At 38.9% G+C, this 25,232-nt stretch overlaps 1 protein-coding gene across 1 annotated transcript in view; it reads left to right on the top strand.

The window, feature by feature from the left end:
• The window catches only part of COL25A1 (collagen type XXV alpha 1 chain), a 299,790-nt gene that overhangs the window by 267,371 nt on the left and 7,187 nt on the right, over positions 1-25,232 (top strand). The window contains exons 27-39 of the mRNA XM_058420779.1: positions 647-691; positions 2,326-2,370; positions 2,669-2,749; positions 3,323-3,385; positions 4,961-5,011; positions 5,371-5,397; positions 7,448-7,528; positions 9,402-9,437; positions 10,290-10,343; positions 15,252-15,305; positions 16,431-16,457; positions 17,196-17,249; positions 22,943-23,029. Of these exons, the coding sequence (XP_058276762.1) occupies positions 647-691; positions 2,326-2,370; positions 2,669-2,749; positions 3,323-3,385; positions 4,961-5,011; positions 5,371-5,397; positions 7,448-7,528; positions 9,402-9,437; positions 10,290-10,343; positions 15,252-15,305; positions 16,431-16,457; positions 17,196-17,249; positions 22,943-23,029 (705 nt within the window). The remainder of the gene's footprint in view (positions 1-646; positions 692-2,325; positions 2,371-2,668; positions 2,750-3,322; positions 3,386-4,960; positions 5,012-5,370; positions 5,398-7,447; positions 7,529-9,401; positions 9,438-10,289; positions 10,344-15,251; positions 15,306-16,430; positions 16,458-17,195; positions 17,250-22,942; positions 23,030-25,232) is intronic.

Genomic DNA, 25,232 nt, shown 5'->3' with positions numbered 1-25,232 from the left:
ACTGGGAAAGCACATTCTTCTTTTTTGTTTCAAGTTCTTCTCTGCAAGATTGCTGTTTGTTGTACTTTCCATCTGTACACACCCTTTCTTTATATTAATGCAGGGTTTTTTTAAATGTTGTTGTGGGGTTTTTTAAAAGCATCCCCACTATCCAGATGAGTATTTGATACATGACACTGTGTCCACAGACTGAGGTAGAAATGAAAGAAATGGTTACAGGTTATTCCATGGCAATTTCACGAAGCACTGAGTATCCCCAGATGCATTTAGCATCTTTTAGCAGAATCCTCTTTGCAACTGCTTGGAGATTTCTCCTGGTCTCAGTTTGTTTTGGATCAGGCAGTGAGGGCTGGCAAATGTCGATGGGTTTTGGTTTCCCTTCCATTAAGGGAAGCAGTGCCATTTCATCAACAGGAGCAGAAGACTTTATTATAAAATATGAGCTGTACTGTTACTTTAACACTGTGTTTTGTGGTGGTGTTGACCTGTCATAGGTTAACAACTTGTCTGCAACTGGTCTTGGTTCCCCTTGTGTTAAAAATCTAACCCATAATGTTACAGTAGCTATATTAACATTCACCCTGTGCTTACATGACAAGTTCAGAGGTTTATTTAAAAGCTGAGAGATTTGTGTGTTTCTGTTTAGGGACCACCAGGACCACCAGGACCCCAAGGGCTGCCAGGGTCAAAGGTGATCTTCCTTACTTTATTCATTTTATCTTAAGGGCAGAGTATTTTCTGTTTTTTTTTTTTTTGGATGGGTTTTTTGTTGTTGTTTTTGTTTGTTTGTTTGTGGTTTTTGTTTGTTTTTGTTTTGTTTTGTTTTAATGATGTATGTGTACAGGTAAATGGAACTTTCCAGCACAGTTGTTTAACTGTAAATTTAACAAATATGGCATGTTTCCAACTTTATATCCCAGATTCTTGAGGTGTAGCTTTCCAGAATAGGTGCCTTGTTTAGTTGGCACACACAGATGCTTAACTAAGCACCAGCAAAATTAATTAGTACTGAAAAAGGGCAGAAGCATCTCACTCATGGATTGGCACTGAGGTTGCTCCCTAGGATGTTGCAAAGTAGCCACACAACCAGACAGTGACTCCCATGCCTCACTTCTGGCGGAGTGCGAATGAGGCGGGCAAAACTGTGTGCAAGACCACTGGCCACCGTGTGAGTGCATGTGAATGCAGCTTTTATACTGCAGGGGCACCCACCCAAATAAGTGCAGTATTGTCCAATGTCAGTAAAAATTACAGCCTACAGATGTGGGCAGGAGCCTGGCTGGAAACCCAAGCCTGCCAATACCACCTGGCTGGTGCCTGTATGTAGTACAGAAGGGTTACTGAGCAGCCCACACAGAGACAATGAGTACCATATGCTGCACTGTTCTATAAAATTTAAATAATAAATTGGCCTATACTTAAAAAAAAGAAGTGTTGAAGTTAGTGGACTCTCCCTAAATGCTTTTAAACTACTTGAGGTGTTTCTCCTATTTCTTGAATACTAGGTACTGCATCTTCTTCCAGTGTCTCTGCGCTATTCCAAGAGCAAATATGTGCATCTTCAATAACAATGCTAGACATTTCAATTTTAGACTTTCTGCAGTATTTCTTACGGAAATACATCACAATACACATGTACATTGTTTTGAGAAATTGTGAGAAATGAGGTTTATTCTATGTGAAAATTGATAATAGCCTATACAGTTAAGTGTGCAGAAATTGCTTTTTGCATTATCATCTACCCAGCAATTCTGCAATATGTTGTAAAACAGAGAACTTGGAGTGTGGAAGAGGTTGTGTCCCTTCATATAGGTTCTCATTCAAAATGTACTATGTAAAGCAGAATTCAATATCACAGGAGTTTGTTTCTGATGTCATCGACTCCATCCATCACCGTAACTTGCTCCTGTAGAGAATGCTACCCAGGACCTGGTCACAAGGCAATGCAGTAAATGTGAACTCCTTTACTGGGTGATTTATAACAGGGGAAAAAAATCCATGAAATTTCTCTCTACCGTACATAAATCGGGAGGCATGGTTCTGTATTTATTCTGGTAGCAGGCAAAGTTTCCATTGGCTTGGGGTCTTTTCACCCCTGGGATTTATTTTCCTTTTTATGCACTTATCCGGCCTTTATACAACCCAAAGTTTGTGTAATGTCATAATCAGCTGGGATGTTTATTTAATATAGGTATTATATATATGCTGGACTTTTTTACAGAATATTCTCTGGCTTTATTGTTGTTAATTAGGAGAATTACTATGGCTCTTTCCTCTAGTATCTGGGACAATTGGCATAATCCAGTTCTGTCTCATCTTTTGCAGGGTGAACCAGGATCTCCAGGAACTCCAGGAGTTGATGGAGAGCAGGTACATTATGTTTAAATCATGTAATGAAGAACATGTGAGCAAACACAGGTTGTTTCAAGAGGTTATTTCCATGATCCCAAATTGTAACTTAAAGTTCCTAATAACAAATAACATGGTAATATTTAATAAAGATCATTCTAGTGCTGCTGTGTAGTCTGTGATCTAATAATGTCTGCATTTCTGCATTTTAACAGCAAAGGTATATGCAGCACATGACTCCTGCTTAGTAAGATCAAAGCTAGAATTCTGTTGTGTCCCTAAGTTTCTTCATGACTTGCTGGATAATTCCATATTTTAGGGTCCTAAGGGCTCAAAAGGAGACACGGGTGATCCTGGAATGCCTGGAGAAAAAGGGGGCATTGGACTGCCTGGCCTACCAGTGAGTATGAAAAATTAATTAATTAGTTTTAGCAAAAATACTTCTATTTTTTCTCTCTTCCATTATCAGGAATTTCCAACAGTGTTGATATATTGCAAATGGGACAGAAAGCACTGGGGAGAAAATTCTGAGATTGTTCTGAAGCTAATCCAGGAGAAGGTTTAAGATTGTTGGACCTTTTCATTCCACTTCCAATGAAAAAAAAATACTGTGTTGGGAAGAAAGAGATGAGTTGGCAGGCTGGCCAAAGTTGTACCACTCTTGTAATATATAGCACAATATATGCAATTTGTTTCTGTAATACAATATATCATGAATGGAGTGCCAGTTTAAGGAAATGTCATAAATATTGTGCCACAGTTGATAGCTATCAATATAAAAGCATATGTTGATATTAGTTAAAAATAAATTTTAAAGTATAGTGCCAGAATTTTTTTAAGTATTTCCTTTATATATGTGCTGTGTTATTCTTTTTTTTAATGATAATTATTTGCCAATAAATTTTATCATTTCTAGATTGGTTGTTAGTAAGATTAAAGCTGTTTATAAATGCTGTTTTGTAATGATTTTTAGGGAGCCAATGGCATGAAAGGCGAAAAAGGAGACGTTGGTTTGCCTGGTGCCCAAGGTCCTTCAGTAAGTCTCAGTGTGGCATTGCAATGAACACCAGAGTCCAGCAGTGGTTCTCCAGCTTCTGATTCTGAGCAATACTTGATATTCATGACTTATCTTTCCTGAGAATGAACAGACTTCTGGTCATAGAGTTAAACAAATTTTAAGAAATTTTAAAGATATAAATTGCTGTTCTGTTCTATGGCTATGAACAAGTCCTGCTCGCTTCAGTCAAAGCCTTTTGGCTCTGTAATGAATCAAAAGATAAATGGGGAAGAAAGAAAAAAAAAAACCCTAAACAAACCATAATCTCTCTCAACACCTTATACTCTGGGAATCTCAGACAGTCCAGTGAGAACCAGATTAGACTTACTTCAGATATGTGACCTACTTCAGGGTACTGAGCTCGTTCTATGAAACCAGATGTTCTCCTGATTTATTTTTTTCAAAGCCATTGTAAAGGCATTAAAAACAAAGAAACAAACACAAACCGAACAAACTCAAAAAACCTCAAGCAAACTCCTACACAGTACCTTTATGGTGTGAGTGACTTTCATTATCAGAGCACAGTAAGATGAGAGACCTCAGAGCTGAGGTTAGTGACAGAAGCCATAGCTCCGAGAAGTCAAAGAGGCTGCCCTGTGCCATTGCAGGACTCGAGGCATCTCTGAGTTTCTTTCCATAAGAAGCAGAATAGTTTGTTAGAAATTAATTCACTAATTCATTCATCCTGTTCTGCTTATTTTCACTTGAAGGAAGAGTTAGAGTTTTCAGGAGATTTCACAGGTGGTGGAATCTGTCTTAGGTTCCAAAGTGCTTCTTGTTGCTGCTCTTGTTGCCACCGACAGCTACTACAGCAGTGCATGGGTCTGGAGACCTGTATTAGCATCCCTGCACAGGTTATGGCAGCAACCCATTGGGATTAAATCCAGGAAGAGAGGGGGTATTAAGCTGGATATATCATCATGAAATTCTTTCCATGGATTTGTTAGGAACATGGAAAATCAGTATAGAATATGTATGCATTAAATGCTGAGCAACCAGATTACCTAATTTAATGACCTCTGAGGATTTTTGGTACAAGTGGGCTAAAAGAAATAAAAGGAGAGACAGGGAAATTTTGAAATAATGCCAAAGCACAGCTTGAATTTAGTATCTTTTCCATTTGTCAGTGTTGAGGAGGAATAAAATAACACATCATCACCTTCTGCCTCTGTAGATTAAGTAGTACAAGAGAGAACTGAAGAGCACGTACTGTAAAATATTAAAAGTTCAAGCATCCCTTCTCAATACAGTTTGTTTTACAGGAGTTTATTCTTTTTCCCTCATAGTGTCTTAAAGTGTATCATAGACCCTAGGAATACGAGCCTGGAGACAGGCACAGTGCCAAATGGCACGGGCAGATCTGCACTTTGGGTACCCTGTCTTTCAAATCAAAATAATTCCCATTCCTAAAGCCCTGTCTAGATGCGCTGTCAGTGTTCAGTGTTGCATAGCTATTTTTATAAGTGCTTGCCAACAAGGGTCAGTCTGACTTCTGGTATTTCTGTGGGAGTTCTTTGCTCTGCATGATTTAATGCTATTGTTTTTTATCTGTAGATGATAGGACCACCTGGACCACCGGGACCACATGGTCCTCCAGGCCCTATGGTAAGCTTGGAAGGAACAGAGGGGCTGGAAATGGTCTAAGCCCTCTTGCCACTTCATTGCCTGCTTATTAAAAGTGTTATCAGAATATGTGGCCATTAAAGAGGTGACCTGATTTGGAAATCTTTTTTCATGTGTTAAAATTCATAGGAGATGGAGAAACAAATTGCACATTCCTGTTATTGTTAACATGCTAGTGGTGTGGTTCCTCCTCAGGATCAGGTGTTTACTATTCCTTTATTGACAGCTGCATTTCTTTTGAGAGTGAAGAAGTACAGGTGTAATTTGCATCCCTATAAAGGAAAAACTCAAAAAAAATTGTGGTGTATTTTCATAATGAAAAATGTTACTTTTATTTTCAGGGACCTCATGGACTGCCTGGCCCTAAGGTAAATTAATACCTGTCTTGAATAGACTAGCTCTTTATGTCTGCAAAGTGGCATGCTTTGCTCTTGAATGCATGCAACTGTGTTTTGTCATGCCTGTTTAATAAACATTCCTGATATTCTTAAACCTTAAAGCAGATTTTAATATTAGCAGCTTAAAAGCTTTATAAATTTTCTGTGATTGTTTTTGAGTAGTATTTCTCTTCCACATTGGTTGAGTCCATTTTTTTGTATGAATATTCAGGATGTGGCACTAAATTATTTAGCTTCTTGTTTATGGGCAAGTTACCATTGCACTTGGAATTACTTTGGAATACAGAAGCATGTTACAGGCTCAGGAAATTAAGTCAGATAAACTCGTCTTCATTTATGCTCTCTTGTATCTCCTGCTTCTTCCAGTCTCCATGGCCTTTGTTAGGTGACAGATAATTTTGCTGACCAGTTCCTTCACATGTTTAATGCCAGTTCACCATCATGAGCTGATGTGTGCATTTTTGTTTTCCATACTGGATTCATGATTAGACAGATCTTCAAGACAATTTTCCATTGCATAGATATTCTTTAGGGACTCTCTTGGCCCATGAGAACAGTTCAGGAGAGTGGAAGTAAATTTTGGCAGGGTTGGATTATTTTAATTTGTGCTTTAATTCAGTAGTCACCAGTAAGCTAAAATTCAGCATGACACTGTATTCATTAAGGCCAGTGGTCTTTCCAGGCATGATCGTTTAAATCACTATGACTCCCTTATCATACCTTTCTCAAAAAGTAAAGAAAAGAAGGAAAAGGTGCTTTGTTTAGTTTTGGGGTTTTATTTTGGGTTTTTAAAGGCGCAAGACAGAAAATCACAGGTTTGATCCCTTATGAGACTGTGTTACCTTGGCTCGAGAAACCTAAGTCATAAATCATTTTTCGAAATCAAGTATGTTCCATTTTAGCACCAGCCCTGCTTTGCCTCAGACTTTTGGCCTGATACTCAGGCTTTTGTGGGATTTCTCAGGTCTGTTTCCAAAACTTCAGCATTTCCAATGCTACTTGCTCTGAAAGTCACATCAAGTCAAATAGAATAAGAATGAAGAAATAGCTACTTAGGGTGCAAAGCAGGCAGGTGATGTCTGGAGTTACTTAAGGAGCAGACTAGGTTCTAGGAAGAATTTAAAAAAAATATATGAATATAATATAAGGTAACATAACACATCAAAGGGAAATCCAGCAGTGAGGCCATGGGGAGCAGCCTGGATAAAATACCCACGTATTTCTGTTTCCCAAAAGAGGCAGGTGTGGTCAATACTCTCTTTGACTGAGCAGCCCTCATGCTGATGCAGTTTTTCATAATGAGAGAATGATTTACTGGCAACTCTGAGCCCAGTATTATCATCTTAGTGATGTTTAATGTAATAGCCTATGCATAATTTAAGTCACAACAAGTGCCATTTCTTAACATTGCTAAAATTTCTGTGTGAACACAGAAACAGTGGACCTCCCAAATAGCTTGGCATTGCGTAACCTATACTGTTTCTTTTAACTTGTTACTGTTTATTATGTATGCTTAAAGGTTTAAAATATCTTTATGTAAGATTTTGCTGCAAATTCCAGTTTGCTGTAAGGAAAAGTATTGCTTCCTTACCAAAAGCACTTTTCAGGAGATGCCATTCTAAAAACCTGCAGTTTTGAGGCTTGCTTTTATGAACGTTTTCTTTCAGTTTGAATTATCTGCATTAGGTGTTTTATGGGATTTGAAGAATTTCCAAAACCCCCTGAAACTCCTGCTTAATTCAAACCATCAAACTATAGTGATAATTATTAGGAAAAGATTTAAAAAATCTGTTACTCATAAGTTTCCTGTAGTTTTTTTAACACAGGTTTTAAATCTCTAGCAGACATCTCCCAAGTACTTTGCCCACTATTCAATCAGTATGTAAGTTGCCAGTAAGCTGAGAAGGTTGAATTTGTTTCAAACTGGAATTTGCAGCTACTTCTGAGACCGGCTTCTTCTATCCCAGCTTAAACACCCATTATAGCACCAAAAATTTGGCATTTATACTTTTACATTTAGGGTGAACCAGGGTTAAATGGTCTTAAAGGATTGAAGGGTGAACCAGGTCAAAAGGGTGACAGAGGGCCCCTTGGTCTTCCAGTAAGTAAAAAAACCCAACTATTCAATTTCAGTGCAAATCACAAACGTCTCTTTCTACTCCTTATGAACCACTCCGATTTACTCAATAGCACACACAGAATATACCATGTTGGAGCAGAGTATCAGTCTTGTTTTGTTTTGTCCCAAATCTGTGCTATCATCCCAAGTAACGTCCTGTAACACCCAGTGCTATCAGGGTGTTGTTGGTGTTGTTGTTGTGTGTCAGTTGAGAGTGTTCAGTGTCACAAGGAAGTCATCACCTCCATTACATTAGTCATGCTGTTATTCAAGTGTCATATGGTGTTTCCATTAAAAAAGGAGTTTTTCCTTTCCCCCATCTCCTCAGTTATTCTTCCTCTTATTGCACTTCTGCAGTTCAGATGGAGAGGTCTAATTGAGGAAAGCTAAGAATTGGTTATGGTAATTTAGTGGTGTTTGGTTGTTTGGGTTTTTTTTTTTTAGATTCTTATTTTTGCCTTGTTCTTTAGAAATTTCACGTTCTGAGTGGCATGAATTTTGTCTTACGAGTGAAGAACCTTAAAAATATGGAAACATCAGAGTTCTTAAAAGTTAGATTGATAAAAGAGAAAATACCTTATGTGTTTGAAAGCATGCTGAAAAGGCAGCTTTATTTTTTTCTCAGAAAAAGAGTTCATTTTGCCTCTTTGCTATCGTTATTGTATGAGGATTGCTCCCAGTGTTAACATTGTTAACAGTAAAATGGAGAAAAAAGACTTAGTATACCCAAAGCAACAAAAACCTCTCTGATTAATATTTTCATGGATTATGTGCAGGGCCTCTGGACAAGGTCAGCGTCACTGAGAATTTAATTTATTTTGAGAAAAATGAAAGCTCATTTTCACATTGACCATTACATCTCTGTAGAGAGGGAGCTTTGGAAGCCTGAGCAGATGCCCTGAAAATGGCTACAAGGTGTAGAAGACGCTCAGAACAAAATATACACTATTAGGTTTTCCAAATTCACACAGATCTTGTCTTGCTCCTGCTTGCTACTTCTGAGTATCATTTTTGGGAGCAAAGTCCAAGCGTGCAACGTTCCGAAAAATGCCTCGTTTTATTGAGTTGGCTGGAGATTTTGATTGGGTTTGTTTGGGGGTTGGTTTGGTTTGCTTTTTGAGGAGGGGGCTGTTGCTCAGATAATTCCCAATGTCCCAGCTGGTGTTGCCCGTGCCCCGCATCCCCGGCGCATCCGCGCTCCGGCTCTGTTGTTCGCACAGGATCCACGAGGGGTCCCCCCGTCCCCAAGGATGCTGCGGCTCATCGCCCGGCGTGCCTGGGGCTGCCCGTCACCGAGCCCCGAGCTGGGAGTACAGCGGGAAAACAGGAAACGTGATTGTCTCCCGGGCTCTTGGAAATGAATGAGGCCATTGTGGTCGGGATCCAGATTTTGTTGGCTGCATAATGCAGTATTCTTGCACTTAAATATTTCCTATCGCAGTTAACGCGTATTTTTCTTCCTTTGTGTATACTATTCAGTATTGTCGCTATTTACAAATTAGAAGGCATGCGAGTAAATTGCAAAGTAAATATTTGTGTGTTCAGGCTCAAAAACACCCTAACATCTGGTGTTTGTAGCGCTCCTATAGCCTGACAATATTCTGCTCTGATACTCTTGATGTGAGGGCAGGGGTGGGTCAGTGATGTTACACTGAAGTGAGAACAGAATTAGGCTCTTGGTGTTTTATGTGAATTTTTAACTAACTTGCTGTAGTAATGTGATACCCACTCCAGAACCCTGTCACAGCGTGTACTGTACGTTTGAATTGTGTTTATTCATCAGCACCACTTACTAATCTCACGTTCTTGTCATTCGTGTCGTGCCCACCATCCATGCTTCCACCTAACCACACAGGGAGCATCTGGCTTAGACGGAAAGCCAGGAGCCCGGGTGAGTCCCTTGTCTTTCTGTGTCCCCCTTCGTGACTGAGTCCGTGTGCTTCCCAGGGCCTCTGCCAGCCAAGCTCGCTCACTGCACACTGGAAGGAAGGCCAAACGCTGTAGGCATGTTCCATGCTGCGTAACAGGGGGCTTCAAGCAGGTTCTCAGGGCAACATGTATGGGAAAGAGAACGTAATTCTCTGTAGAAGGAGCTCTGAACCTTGAAAAGGCAGCTTAGTTTTGGTTTTTGGTTGGACAACTGTCCTGGTTGGGTTGCTAGTTTTCCTGAGTAGGGTTAGGGATTTAGCTTAGACGAGAACATAGCTGTGCAGTGCTAATATGGAATCAGTGGAGAAGCAGATGTGCTGGGGTTCATCTGCAGACATTGTTGTATTACACATCATAGTTGTTAAATCTCTTTCTTTAATGATAAAGAAATCTATGCAGTGAAAGAGTTGTATCTTGGAAGTAAGATTCTCATTGATCCCTGCAACAAGCAAGTCCATCTTACAGGTGGACAATTCAGTTTAAAGAGTAATCAATTTTAAAAATAAAACAGTAACTAAAAATATTTTTTTGACCCTTCCATCTTCTTCCAGTCAGTTAAAATATTTGTAAATCTGATTGCTTCCATGGATGTAGTGAAAGCCAAACAGAAGAAAGACAACAGAAGAAAGATGCTTGTAACAGGAGAGGTTATAGGTGGAGTTTTGAAAGCCACATAGGTTGCATCACAATTAAATCCAAATTTTCAACCAATGAAGACTGATTCCATGTTAGTTCTTGTGTAAAAGACAGCTATTAAGACTACAGAGTTGTAAGAACAAGCCCTCTGTCTTACCCTCTTTGTTCATTTTTGTAGGGTTTAGATGGCCCAGCTGGTCCCCATGGCCCTGCAGGTCCCAAAGGAGAGAGAGTAAGTATATGTTCCATGTGCTTCTCCTTGCAGTGACTGCCACAATGGAAAAATGTCATATGGGGGCTCATACTGTGCCTTGATGTTAGAGAACAGAACAGTAAAGATCTTACCTGTAGAGGAGCAGCCCAGAACTGTAAATGCGCTCTAGTTACACACACATTTATCTGTTTGGGGTTGACATTGTAACTAATTAGCTTCAGGGGAGCTGGTATTTTGAAATGACTATTCTGTAAGAAATTGGCTGGATTTTCTAGTTCACAGTGCCACAGACAGAACGTGATTTTCATTGGTGTCATTATGTTGTGTAAATTGAGAGAACAAACTGGTACAAAAGAAGGTAGTGTGATCTGATTATATGAGAATGCAATTGCAAAAAAAAAAAAAAAAAAAAAAAAAAAAAAAATATTTCTCATCTAGGAAAAAATCTCTAGCCTCTGTTTTTTTGGGGTTTTTTTTTGGGTTTTTTTTTTTTTTTTGTTTTTTTTTTTTTTTTTTTTTTTTTTTGTTTTTTGGTGTTCTTTTTTCAGCTTAGGAAATAAGAGCCCTGCTATTTAATTTGAAATATTCACAGTAAATTTTCTCCGGTGGAGGTAGGATAGGAACTCTAATCTTTAACTACGAGCTTGTCACCTTTAACAATACAACCATCAACTTATACAACAAACCAGAAGATGATATCCTAACTAAAACCTCCAAGGAGTTGCCAGTCCAGAGCTTTGTTTCTTTGACTTCCTCGCTTAAACAAAACAACTGTCCTAAAATGATTTCAGACTGGCTGTATTAAGGACACAGCCACATGGCAGAGGTCCAGTTAGCTTCATCTGCAGAAGGTAAGATACATTTTTACAGAGCTGTGTATAGAGGAATAAATACAAGACAGGCAGCATAGTCCAAATTAAACTGTACAGTAGGCTGCAGTTACCACTCAGGCTAGGTAAGTTCCTGAAGCACTTGAGTATTTTTTCTGTTTTTCTAGGGGATTACTGGTTCAATTCTTTTTTTTTTTTTTCTTCAGTTAGGACAAAAAATATATTTCCTGTCAACTCTGTGAAAAGATAATTGAATATCCTCTAATCTTAACTAAATAATTTAGATGAGACATGCAGTTAGAAATACATAAAAATACCATACTTTATTCTTACATTATGAGCTTTTATGTTGAAGGATATCCATGTGTGCTACCAGTTGAAATGTCTTTGGTTATAAAATATAATATAAACTATTCTTCTCATCTGTGGAAGAGAGTTACTAATATTTTTTCCTTGTGAGGGTATGCAAGGTCTCAAGAAGTAATACAGCTGGATCTGGAGTAAGCTCTACTGTAGCTGCTGAAAAGCAATAGCTACAAAGGGGATAGAAATTGCTGTGATGTAAATCAGTAATTGCATGAGCACAGAAAGAGAACTTCACAAAAATAGAGAGACCAAGATGTGCAGAAAATTCCTACACACCCACCATTTTCTGTGGAGCTACATGAATGGGAGGAAGTTCACAAGACGTGGAAGGTATTTTCCCAAGCAGGCAACCAGCAGGATAATTGTTCATTTAATTATTCAATGCCATTTGGGAGGAGAAGTTGTTTGTAGCATAGTTATGTAACAGGTGCCCAGTGTTGATATATGTCTCTCTATTTAAATAACAAAACACGTCTTTTTAATGCTGTTTTACAACCTGCCTGTGCAACTGTTGAACTTGTTTATGTGAAAGCAGGAGGGAAACATTTTTGTCTGCAGATTTCAGACTTGACTTTTTAATTAAAACCAGTGCATAGGGCCAGTGTTCACTGCCACTGAATAGGGCCCCATTTTGTCTGTATTGATAAAAAAAACCTTGGGCCATTATAAATCTGGAAGGGCATTAGGGCTGTTTTACAGAGTAATCATTAATTCGTTGGTGCACAGACTGAATTCGAGGTGATGCTGAATTACTATTCAGAGGTAGAACAGACTGTTGTGCAAATTAGGGTGGGTTGTTGATTTTCAATTAACTATTTATTAAAATAGAAAACATCAGATCATCTTTATACAAAGGCTATTTGGACCATGACAAGGTAGGCTAAGAAAATAATGCATGACACTATGATGTGGTTTTATGCATTGTTTTAGTAGAAACTGAAAGAGTAACTAAGAATGTGAATTAATATAATTTATGAGGCTGGTGTCTAATAGTTCTTACTAATTTTCAGCTATTGGAATACTATTTTGCCAGGTGCTTAGAAAGATTTTACAGAGACCGTCTTTATTAAATGGAGGAGTAGGTCATAATAGGCCTTTGAATCTGACTGTGCACCTAATATTTTCACTTGCATACTGTCTTAAGGAAAAAAGAAAGTAGAGAACACTGGAAAACAGATGCACATCTTCGGCTACTGATCTTCGGCTACTGCTGATGAAAGGGGACATGCAAGCCTGAAGGGTGATGACAGGCGTAATTTATATCCAGCTTTATCAGCTTTATCCAGCTAAAGGAATCTGAGAGTTGGAAATTCTGGGGGTTTTTTTGTTTGTTTGGGTTTTTTTCCAATTGATGGCACGGACCTGGTTTTCAGCTTGATTTTGGTTTTCAGATGTGTAGCCTGTGCATCACTGTCATCATTACACAGAGTTAGTACTAGTAGGTAAAGTGCATTCTCTTTAATTTGGTTAAAATGTTTCTCACCATGACAGCGTTATGAAATCTTCCTATCTATCCTAATGGAGACACAGATTATTCAGCTTTATTCATGCAAATTTTAGGTCATATTTGTCCATTATTCAGGAGACTGAAGTGAAATAGGAGGAAAAAACATAGGTTATGGTTTCTATTTATTGGACACTGATGGATCGTCTCACAAAAACAATTTCAAAAAAATCGTAAAGTTTGCCAGTATCTGCTACCCTGAAGGAAATTGTGATGGTTGAGGGCAGTATGCCCATGACAGTCCATCAATCTCATGTAATCTATGAACATTCAGGACCTCATCTGATACTCCAGACATGTTTAGCATGTGCTTTGTATTGGAGGGAAAAAATTCTGAGATACAGTTCTCCAGATACATTCCTACATAACAGATGAGATTGTTTCCTAGGCTGATACATTCATATCTTTATGTCTGCCATATGTTTAGCAGTGTTACAAGTCTATCTTGAGAACACTTTGTACAGTCATCTTGCTGTTGAAAATTAAAGGAAAAAAGAAAAGATGCTTAACATATTTCATAGTCTTGATATATTTCAAATATTGATTGAAGAGTTTTGTAGCTCTTACCTACATGGGTGAGCACATTAGGTTTCTTCTTAGCAGAAAGCTTTAAAGCTGCAAGGGATTTATTGTTATGAAAATCATGTTACTTCCCAATAACTCCCATTGTCCTGCCAGGGCATCCAGCCTAAATGCTGCTCAGAAATTAGTAGGGGAGGAACAGAATCCAGAAAGACCTGACACTGCACCTCTCATTACCTCTAGACTAAAGCAAGTGCCCACCTAAGAATGTATTTAAAACAGACCAGATGTCACATACTCTGACAAACTCCTTATTGCTAGGATTATTCAACCACAGGTTAAGGTCCCATTTGTTCTGGTGCCTGCCTTTTTGTATAATTCAGTCAATGAAATTTAGACATAGCAGCCCATTTTCAGAGCTGTGCCAAGTACTTGGCTTTGCCAATAGTCACCACTATTAATTAGGTACACATCTACATCTCTGTCTTGTGCTTATAATGATAGAGTCATTAATGAATTAATAATAAGTAGTAAATAACCCAGAGGATGTTGTACAGAGGATTGCCTCAGGAGCGAAAGTGCAGCAAATGATAGGATGAAACACAGAATTTCTGCACACCAAGAGCCTTGCACCAAGCCCTGTGTTTGGGTGTGTTCAGCAAAGGGGGTGACAAAGGGATCCGAGTCACCCTCCATAACAAATCCAGAGTAGGAACTTTGAAAACTAGAAGTGGTCAGGATTTTTTCTTTTGTTTCATCAACACTTTGAGCCACTTAGTGCTCTCCGGAGAGAAATGCTTTTCTGATGGATTTAATTCAGAAGAAAGAACACTGCAGTCTGAAACAAGACTGCTTTCCACACCTTCTTCCTAGTTCTGACTCCCTACCAAGCTGACAGGGATCTGTGCTTGCAGTTACATGGGCTAGTCCTGGCTGGCTTGGGAAGCTTAACTTCATATCAATCTTGATAAAGATCAATTAGTGAGCAAAGGTGATTATTACTGCCCGAAACTGTCGCCTTGAAATTCCATTCCATTTGGAAAAGTTTAAGCTTGCAAAATGACTTTGGCAGCACCCCCCTGGAAACTGGTAATTTTTGCATGGATTTTAGTGCAGAATGAGATCAGACTTCTGCAGTAATCTCTGTGCTTGTTTGTCTTGCATATTATTACAGTTGTTTTGATTTTAATAAGCCAGGGTATTTCCATCACTTACCTAGAATCCAGTAGAGGATTTAGCAACACAACACACTGCATAGGATAATCTTCACAATGTCACTGTTGATAGCATTGCCTCCTTAAATCAAGCTTTGACTGACATTACTTTTGCCTGTCACTGTGTGGCATCTCGGCTGCTATGTATGTATACAGCTGTATATCCTCAGTTTTCATTACAACTTTGGGTTTTTACTGAGAGCAACATTAAGCTGTTAAAAGCTTAAACTTGACACTGGAGCATGTTCCATTGAAACATATTTTTGGTTGCTAATGTATTTAAAAATGAATGTGTTATCAAAGTCATTTTACCTAGAAAATAATACATACCTTCTCTTTCCCCCTTAAACATTTAATAAAAATAAGTGAGCTTGGATATTTTCCACTCAAAATACTTAGGAATGCATAAACTTTAACCTAAAGCACTTGGTAGAGATAATTTCTAAGATAGCCAATGTTTTTGTTTGCTTGTTCTGTAATCTTTTCTTAGGGTGAGAAGGGAACGGTAGGTGACCCTGGACCCAGAGGACCATACGGCTTGCCTGTAAGTTGCACAGAGTTTGTACACACTGCACTTTTCATCTCTCCCTGATTAAACTTCGTGTGCTTTATGGCTGATTTGCACCTTGCAGTAGAATTAGTTGGAAAAGACAGAGGTTGATAATAAGCCCTGACACTGCAAGGTCAATGGTCTGTATCAGACTCTTGGGTTTCTACCCACGCACATAAAAAACAGACCTGGCACGAACCAGCAAGAGAGAGGAGATGCAGAATGCAGGTGCTCCTGGTTCAGCAGCCTTTGGCCATCAGCTGCCTTAGGACCATGTAAGAGTGCCAGGAGTTCAGGAGGAACTGTCGAAAGCTATGAATTTCTTAATGTCAGTAAGCTGCTTGGATTTCCATACTGCATGGTTTCTTCGCCGTTTTGGTTTTGTCACTTCAGAGACCCGTTTTGCTTTAATTTCTGTGCCATCTACTCAGAAGCAATGTGAGAATTTCATTGTTGCTCATTGATAGGTGGAAATTATTTGTTTTCAATCAATAATTTTAACTATGTTATCCACTTCTAAAATATGAGGGAGAACTTCCTTTGGCCTGACAAGGATATCCCCAGTAAAATCAGTTGACTTTCCCTGTTTACACTGCTAATGACTGGGTCAGGTGTGTATATATACACATGTCCGTTCTGTACTTTGACGCAAGGAAAGTCATGCAAATGTGCTTGTCCAGGCACAGCCAGGAGAGTTTTTGTGTTTCCATACCCTCTCCAGTCTAATCTGTTTGATGAATTAATTTAAGCTAGAATATGGACCTGTGGTTTAATTGGATCCATTTAATTGGATCAGGAGTCAGTGGCTGGAGATAGTTTTCAGACTCCTTGGACTGTTAAATTAGCCTGCCACACATTTTTATGTAAGGATCACTTTCATGAGTTAAATTAAAAAAAAAATAAAAAATTCTATTTCTCTTTTTCACTCCTGCAAACTAAAAATGAAATTTTAGAGGTTTTTCCTGTATTTTTAGCTTGCTCCTGGAATCTGCCTGCAAACAAAATCTTAGAGTCAAGCAAAATTTTGTAGTCAGGTTATCAGTTCCTGGAAATGTTAAACATGGACAGCAGTGTCCTTGTCTGAGGGAAGCTAATGCAGGTCCTGTGGTTCTTTGGCAGGGCAAAGACGGCGAGCCTGGCCTTGATGTAAGTAATGTGTGTGACCAGGGCACTCTCTGGGGTCGGTAAGAGTCCGCCAAGAAATCCCTTCGGGAGCACAACACCTTTGCTGCCTTTCAGTGTGCATGCAGTACCTGCGAGAGTGTGCTGAGTGCTGCGTTTGCTCTTTCTCTGTGGCAAAGAGGACAAAGATTGTGCAATGTTCAGCCCTTATCGACAGACACCACCAGATAGTAGCACTTAGTAATGCAAGTACTTGGTCTTTTGCATGTCAGTAGGCTGAAAAAATGCTTGCTAAGAAAATATTCAGCTGACTCATTTGTAGAAGAGCAAGGAGTCGCTTAGCACTTAGTTAACTAGATTTATTCTAATTAAAGAGAATAATTCCCTAGCCTGTAAGGGATATGTTTCAGAACATAGACTCTTTCCTTGGCATGCTAAAAAGACTTACTGGAAGTCTTTTACTGTTGTCCTACACTGAAATCCCTAACTTGGAGGAGTCTTTTTCAGAAAGCACATGTGCTGTGTAGCATGGATGATTGCTAGTTTGAATGGTATGATTTCTTTCTGTAGTTGCCGAAATGTCTCTGCCAAACTCTGTGACTTACTCGTCTCGTGTGTCCATGCATGTATCCACACGTAGCACACATAGAGCATGTACAGAGCATGTAGTGAAATCATCTCTTTAGGTTTTCCAAGAGTATTTGAAAACTTAATCTGCATATTAATAAAAGTCAACCTATCTTTGTCCATTTTGTTTTATAGGGTTTCCCTGGTCCTCGAGGAGAAAAGGGTGATATAGGAGAAAAGGGAGAAAAGGTGACCACAGTGTTATTAACTGTTGCTTGATTCCTCAGCTAATCACTTCTGCTGTCTTTACGCTGTAAATTGTCCCGTTAAAACTTACTTTTGTTCTTTATGTGTGCCAAAAGGCAAGTCACAGATACATGCTAAAGTAAAACCATGAAAAACCACAAAAAATGTATGTATAGGACTAGAAATATCAACATGTCCCAAAGCACAGCCTTTTTTTTTAGGCTCATTTTCTCCAATCCACCTTGCACTTGTTGAAAGTCCTGAAATATTTAATGCAGACATTAGTCATTGTGGTAGTGATTTTATAATGAAGAGCCCAGCTCTGTTCCCTGGCAGTATTTGCAGAATAATGGTTGATCCTGGTGTAGCGTGCCTGTACATGGTACCTGTCCCATGCCAAGTGGCTAAGACAGGAACTGTTGGAATTTCTATTTTTGGCAATGCTTTATTTGCATTTAAGGACTTTGTGGTACTTGTGGATTGAAATTGAATCATATACCATTCTGGTAAACCAACTAGACAGTGGGGTTAGCAGAATAATCCTGACTTCCTTTTCAGCGTCCAGACACAGTGGCTTGGAAATCTGTTTAGTATAAAGCAGTGCAGGACTTAGTGTGTGTAGAGAATCTTCATGAGCAAATCTCTTCCATTTCTATCCAACACAAATCTTAGTTGTTAAAATTGCTGAATTAGAACTCACACCAAGCCACTTAGTATAAAAGTCTATACATGCAGCAGATGATTTTTCTAGGTCAGACAAATGTTTTTGTCAAGCTGACATACGGAGGGTTAGGCTAGATTAATTTTTCATTATGGTGTCCTAAACAAGAAGCAGGGCTAAAAAGTCGCAATGGGTGTTAGAGTTCATCTCCATTTCTTAATATAGCTAGGCAAAACACTTCCCAAGAATGCACTGAAAAGGGTGTTATGAAATACAGCTCTTCCCAAGAACACATTGAAAAGGGTATTATGAAATTCATCCTTCCCTTTTGTCCCTTGGTATATTGCTCTTTCTTTTGAGCTCAGGGATCACTGGTTTTGCAGAACAACAGTTGTTTAAGCAGTTGCTCCATGAATATTATAAAGGCAGTGTTTGAGCTGGCAGAGTAATCACAATGGATGGTGAGCCCTTGCTAGCTGTCAGAGTACAGGTCTGTCTGCCACCAGTGAACAGCTTTTCTCCTTGAGAGCAGCCGGCAGTCAAGAGGTGTACCTGGTAACTGCCAGCTCAGAGAGGTGATGGTCAAAATGCTCTTTGTGCTAAGCGCGAGTTACAGCAAGGGCCAAATAGAATGAGCTTAATGGTGCGTTCTCATGGATACATTCAAAGAGTTGAGTCCAGAAGATAAAAATAAGTAATGCTGCCTCTCTAATCAATTCTGGTGAGGTTTCTTAAGTACTGCGGGTGGCCTTTTGAGCCTTGCAGTTCAAGAAAAATTCAGAGAGTAAGAAGGTTACCAAGCTGGCAGGGGTCTGGAGCAAACAGCTGGTAGCAGAGGTTGGAGGAGGTGAACTGGCTTAGTCTGACAACATAGAGGCCAAACTACTTGAAAAGGGAGATAAAAAGATGATGGAGCAGAACTCTTCTGGGTAATGGCAAATGGGGAAATGCAGGACCACAAGCTGCTCCTGAGAGGTTCAGAGCAATTGTTCACTAGGAGGACAGCGCAGCACTGTGACAGTGATTCCAGAGAGGGGGCTGAAACGCCGCCCAGCGAGCACTGCAGAACCTGGTCTGGTCTGACCTGCCCTAGACCCTGACCAGCCCTAGAATCATCCTGCTCACGATGGGAATCAGGCAACCTCCAGAACTCCCTTTCAGCCAGGCTTTCTGAGTCTGTGTTTCCATGTCCAGCTAGAGCAGATAAGCAGACAAATTTCAGCCACCAGAGCTCCAGAAGATTTCTGGAAGAAAAGATGGAAAGCTGGTAAAAAGTCTGCTTATGCAAATATAATGTGAAAAATGGAACAGATGAAATTCAGCACTCAGGATGTAAAAATCTTTTAATGTTCCAGAGTCCAGCGTGCTGCTTTTGGATATTGGTCTGTGATTCCCAGAAACTGACAAGATAAGCCAAACATGGGACTTCCACTTGCAAGGGAGTGAGGGAATTGTATGTGGGAATGGTGTGTGGCACAGCTACACCCTTTTTGGAGTTTAGTTTAGGCTGCCTGTGGAGACTTGTTCTCTTGGGCTGCAGGACACATCTCCTAGGAACTCTGGTCCTGCATCCGCCTAAAAATTCATGAAAAGGCAAACCCCATTTCCTGAGGAAAGTGCAAGGGGAAAAGTCGTTCACAAGTCTTATACGTTTCAAAAAACACACTGTTTTGTGGACTTTCAGAAAGAGGATTGACAGGAAATCTGTAGGGCAAAAATGGAGATCAAGTACCTGCCTTAAAAATTCAGAGTATTTAAGGAAGACTAGGAGGCAAAGGAAGGCCTTTTCCAGTGAAAAGTCAGGGAAGATACAGCTGAGACCTCTGTGGCAGACACTTCATTTGCACAGTTTAAACACATTTTCCCCATAAACTGGGGAATATTTATGTCATGCAAGCAAACTTATTTCACTGAAATTACTTCAGCTGCATCAATAGTTCCTTTTCCAAATAGAAAGCTGACTCTCAAAAGATACAATGTAATGCAATTAATCCAGTTCTCATTATAACAAGTCTTCTGTGTTCTGGTGGTTTTCCTTATGTAAATTACTAATTATCTCTCACTAAATTGGTGTAACAGCACCCATTTCAAGAGATAAAAAATTTTGTAATAACAGATGAGCAACTTTACCTTCTTGCTGATGATTCTTGGTTTTTAAATATTTCTGTTGGCTGCTGGTTTGACATCACACAAATTGAGAATAGTGAGTTTCTAGTTAAGAAACTTACATTGCACTGCAAAAATACTTACCATTATGAACATTCTAAATAGAACCAGTGATACTTTTTTCATAGACATGCAGAGAATAAAACTTTACTTCTTAAGTCTGAGATGAGGCCTAGACTGCTGATCTGTATTTTAGCCTGTCAGTAGTTCTGCTACAGTGAAAGCAAGTCAGTATTTACATTATGTCTTCTTAACATGGGTCTAAAATTATTTTAAAAAGTGTTCTAGCTATAATTACTCATGTAAAATTATAGTCCAGGAGCACTCATCTCAAAAAAAGGTTTGTATTTTCAAGTTGTATGAATAGAAAAAGAAGAATTCCTTTCAAAAACTAATAGGCTTTAACAAAAGCTAGAGGTTAAGTTGTGTTGAAGGGAGGGAAGTGGCCCCTGGTCCCAGATGGACAGTTGTGACTGTTGTTACGAATTTTGACAGAGGACTTTGAACAGAGGATGAAATAGCATTATCCTTTTCCCCTGCACTCTGCATTGATGAAAATCTGTGCATGTGAGGATTGTAGATTTTTTCCAACCATAGTGGTGTTGGAGAAGTACCGCAGTTTATTTCTCTAGGCACTGAAGAAGGACAGAAAGGATTTCTTTCTCTTTTTTTAATCCTCATCAGATGTAGAATCCCCATAACTCCTGTGGGTTTCTGTAGTTCAGGATGAGTAAAGATCAAACATTAAGAAGAAAGAACTCAGTCTGTGGAAAAAGTAGTAAAGTACCCAGTAAGTTCAGCCTGTTTTCTACACAGATATCTGCTGTATTGGTTTGGATAAGATCACAGATCTGCCTGCAGAATTGGAAGTTGAAAATAGTTACCTGCTCGCTTATAAAACAGGAAGTTAAAGAAACAAAAATCCTAAAGATTTAAAAAGGAGTCAGAACACAAACTGTTCGCTTTCAGAATCTTTTTTGGAATATGCCCATACTTTGTGCTTGCATACACTCCCTGCAAATATATTGGTGCTCCGTTGAGCACAAATAGCACAAAGTTTGACCTGAAGCTGTTGGGTTTCTCTGCTATGTTGTCATCTTTGTAGGTTTAAGATGGAAATGTAGCCAATTTGTGGTTCTTGTCTTTCGAGGATTTTTTTACATCACAATCTTATCATTTGGTGAGGATTGGTAATGTTTGAGTTGGTGTTTTTCCAAATACTATCCTGTGACCTTTTGGCACACAGAAAAGATAGACAAGTAACTTCATTTTTATCATGACATGGATGCAGTATGTTTTGCTCATGGAAGATTTTGTTGTATTTGAATGTGTCAAATATGCTGTAATATTAAATGACTAATGAGCTTTCCTTCCTTTTTAAAATATTATTTATATTTTTTTTAATGTGTAAAAATTATTTTTCTCTATTATTAATATATTAAGTCTTTCTGTACTGGTGTGGAACAAGTTAAATATCTGTTTAATATGCTTCACAAAATCTATCTGTCTTTCCAAAGGGGCATTCCTTCCTTCTCCTTCTACCCTCATTCCTTACAATTCCTGTCTTTTTTACCCTTTTCCTCACAAATTAAATCCTCCCAACAGCCACAACCTCACTTGCTGGTTCTCCAATGTTATACTAATTTTCCTATGACTATTTTTCCCATTTCTTTGTGATATCCTGATTTACTCATCCTTCCTATCCCATTTTTTTTACAATCCTAGTCCAATTTGTTAATTTTTTCTAAGTGATCCCTTTTTGATTTTGTGAAATTGAGAGCAACCTGAAACTCATTTACCATTGTGATCAACTGGTGTGAAATCAATTATAAAATGAACTCTCTAAACCTCTTATACTGCTTGAAGGTGAGATCATCTTTGCAGATAGCTTTGTTGAGGGGAATCAACTAATTTCCATGAGAATTAAAGCACTGGAAGTTTCACATTTAAAAAGAAAACTCAGTCAGTATGAAATCAAAGGACTGAATTTTGGTAAAACAAATAGATGAAATGTTTCCTGCAGCAGAGAGAACATTTGAATGTTGAAATGCTTAAATAAATAATCTAATTATCGCTTCTGATTACTTTATAATGCCAAGGCAATATGAAATTGTTGAAAGTGTCATAGCACCTCTCCATCAAGCAGTTTGAGTGTTTTGATTCCTGTAACGGGGTTTGAAATAGTCGTGTTGTATTTGGAGTGACAGCAGTGTACCCTCAGTGATGTCTGTGGGTTTCTATGGACACCATAGAGAACAGGATTTGTTCCAAACTCTAACCAGAGTGCAAAGGGTCGGTTAGCAGAGGATGCTCCTGGCCAGGTTCACCCTTGATGTGACACCCTGGAAGCTGATGAAATTGAGTCAGTCATCCCTGTGAAGTATGTGTGCCACAGGTCTTTTATCAGAGAACTCTGTTGATGGATTCTGCTCTCCCAAAGTTCCGTCTGATTAGTGGCAAATCCTCTGGGAAGCTGACACATTCAGCTTAGTGAGCATGTACCATTCAGTGCTATCATTATCAAAACAGGAGACCTCTTATTTTGGACTGCAGATAGGGGGATTTGCAGATTTGCCTCTGTCTCAAGAAATCAATGATTTCAAGCCCTATTCTAGGTTTCAAAACATTCATAATACTGATATGAAATACCAACACAAACTAATAGAGACTGATTGCAGTTCTTGCTTGTGATCATATAATTTATTTTTCCACATAATGCACCATCCAAACCAGAACACAGTGGTAAGTGTCCTTTCAGCTCTCCATTGGCTTAAAAAAACCCCCCCAAACTTCAAACCCAATCTTTCTTTTCTTTTTTTTTTTTTCCAAAACAATGAAACTTGTTTTATCCAAACCATTGTATCCACAGGGGGAAAAGGGAAAGAAAGGCAAAAAAGGGCCTAAAGGGGAGAAAGGAGAACAGGGTGCTCCTGGATTAGATGCACCTTGCCCATTGGTACGTCTCACTTGTGTACTGGAAGATCAGTCATCCTGCTGTAAATTGATGGAATAAGAAATGAGGGGAGAGGAACAAGCACCAGCTGCTGTGTAACCTTTTGCCCTTTGTTAACACAGCTTCATCTCAAGTGCAAATTCTGGAGCAGACTTTGTTTGTAAACCTCCTGATTTGGTTTTAAGCACAAGACTTAAGACCTTTGGGCTAAGTTTGTGAGGTTTTGATGGTGGATTGGGTTTTTTTGGGATTTGGGTTGGGTTTTTTTTTCACGTTTTTCTGCAAAATACATTGTAAAGGAACCAAATTTGGGATGTGCCAGAATCAGTGCCCCACAGGTTTAAATCATAAGCAGTCAGCTTGTTCCTCTTGCCTCTCTGGTTATTTTTGGTTTTTTTATTTTTTTATTTGGTAACTCCATTTAAGTCAATACTGAAAACATTTCCTTGACAGTAACATTGCAAGTTAATCTTTACAAACAGGGATTCCGTGGAATTAAGGGGGAAAAAGGGGAGCCAGGCCAGCCTGGCCTGGATGGGCTGGATGCCCCTTGCCAATTGGTACAGTATTTCTCTTTCCTACCAACCCTGCATGCAGTTCCTTTGTTTGCAGTCCAGCCATTCTCAATGTAAAGTAATGTTTTTCTGAGCTGACTTCACATTTTTCACGTAACACATGCATGTGCATGAACAAACCAGCTGCTTCAAGTGATTATAACTGCAATGAGAGAACACACGTTTTTGTTGACACCTTAAGCCTAACTCTCAACAATTTGCTCCCACATCACCTGATAATTTGTAAGTTTGTGTCCTTCCTACATTTTCCCTGAGAATCGTTGGTTTGATACTTTCCTCGCAAAATACCCATTGCCTTACTCACCCTGAACCCAGGTTGTAGAAATCCAGCACAACGTTCACCTCTAATCAAGTCTGATGACTTCTGTCTGCACTGCTCAGTTCCACACCCTGGCCTGTCCTGTAGCTACTCTGCACCCTTCCAAATCCTTCCTTCCAAATCCATGCCATCTTAGGGGCATGTTCTCACAATTTGGCCAAAACGAGAGTCACAAACAGAAGGATGTAAATACTGTTTCTAAAATTCAAGGTTTCCAGTAAGCCAAGCTGAAGCTTGGCTTCCAGACCATCCACAAGTAATGTTTGTGGTGTCTGACCTGTTCATCAAGTATTCAAACACATCTGGAAAAAAAAGCTTACCTGATGTTTGTAAGAATATAACGGTCTGCAGCCCAAACCCTCACTGTCTTTGTTATTTAATGTCTTCAATTTAATGGTCTTACCCTTGGAACTTACCTTCCTGGAATACACACAACACTCCCCACCCTATGCTAGCATGAATTCAAGTTCCCACCTATACTAAAATGCTACTTCTTGACCCTCTCCCTTGTACCAATCTGGCAACAGCGATTTTTATTTAGTGGTAAAGTAAGTTGTAACTCTTTTCCATTTAAGAAAGAAAACCCCAAATGAACAGTACATACACATTTCCTAAAGAGACAAGGAGGATATTCATTTTAATTGTTCACAGAAAAATTGGATCTGCATGTTCTGCTATTGTTTGGTGGTTAAGCACGGTTCTCTGAAATGAATGTTAAATTAAGTAGGTTTTATTTTGGCTATAGCACTCCTAATTTGAAGTCAATTGCTTTTTAATTGTAAATACATAGTCCATTATGATTATTCCATAGTCCATGTTGTTTGCTTCCAATTAATGGTAACCATATCTCATATTTTGTTGGGGATAATCAAGCATGCTTTTGTAATTTAAAAAATGTTTCTCTGTCTCTGTATTATCATTTATATCTGAAGATTCACTAACAATCATTGATGGATAAAAAAATATTCTCTTTGTAGATAATTGCTAGAATAAGCTGTTTAGCATGCAGCACTGTCCCTTGCTTAGGCAGCAAGTCATTCACATCAGACCACATGCAAGTATATGCAAAAGTCCATATTAACCATTATCTTCACATGTAGGTTGACATTAAGTATTGGTATTCTAAATTCTAAGAAATATAGAGGCCTGATTTTTTTCTGCTTATGGATAGTCTAGTTACATTGTATGTGCTCCTAATTCTGAGCATATAACTCCTTGAATAAACCCTGGTCAACCATGTAAATTGGAATTATATGCATGAAAATCAGTATGACTCTGGCTGAAAGCTGGCCCTGATCTTACTGGATGCATG

This window comes from Hirundo rustica, chromosome 5, assembly GCF_015227805.2.
Source record: "Hirundo rustica isolate bHirRus1 chromosome 5, bHirRus1.pri.v3, whole genome shotgun sequence".
In the NCBI taxonomy this organism is placed as follows: domain Eukaryota; kingdom Metazoa; phylum Chordata; class Aves; order Passeriformes; family Hirundinidae; genus Hirundo; species Hirundo rustica.
Note: the sequence above shows the minus strand (reverse complement) of the source record. Positions and strands in the feature narration are given on the sequence as shown.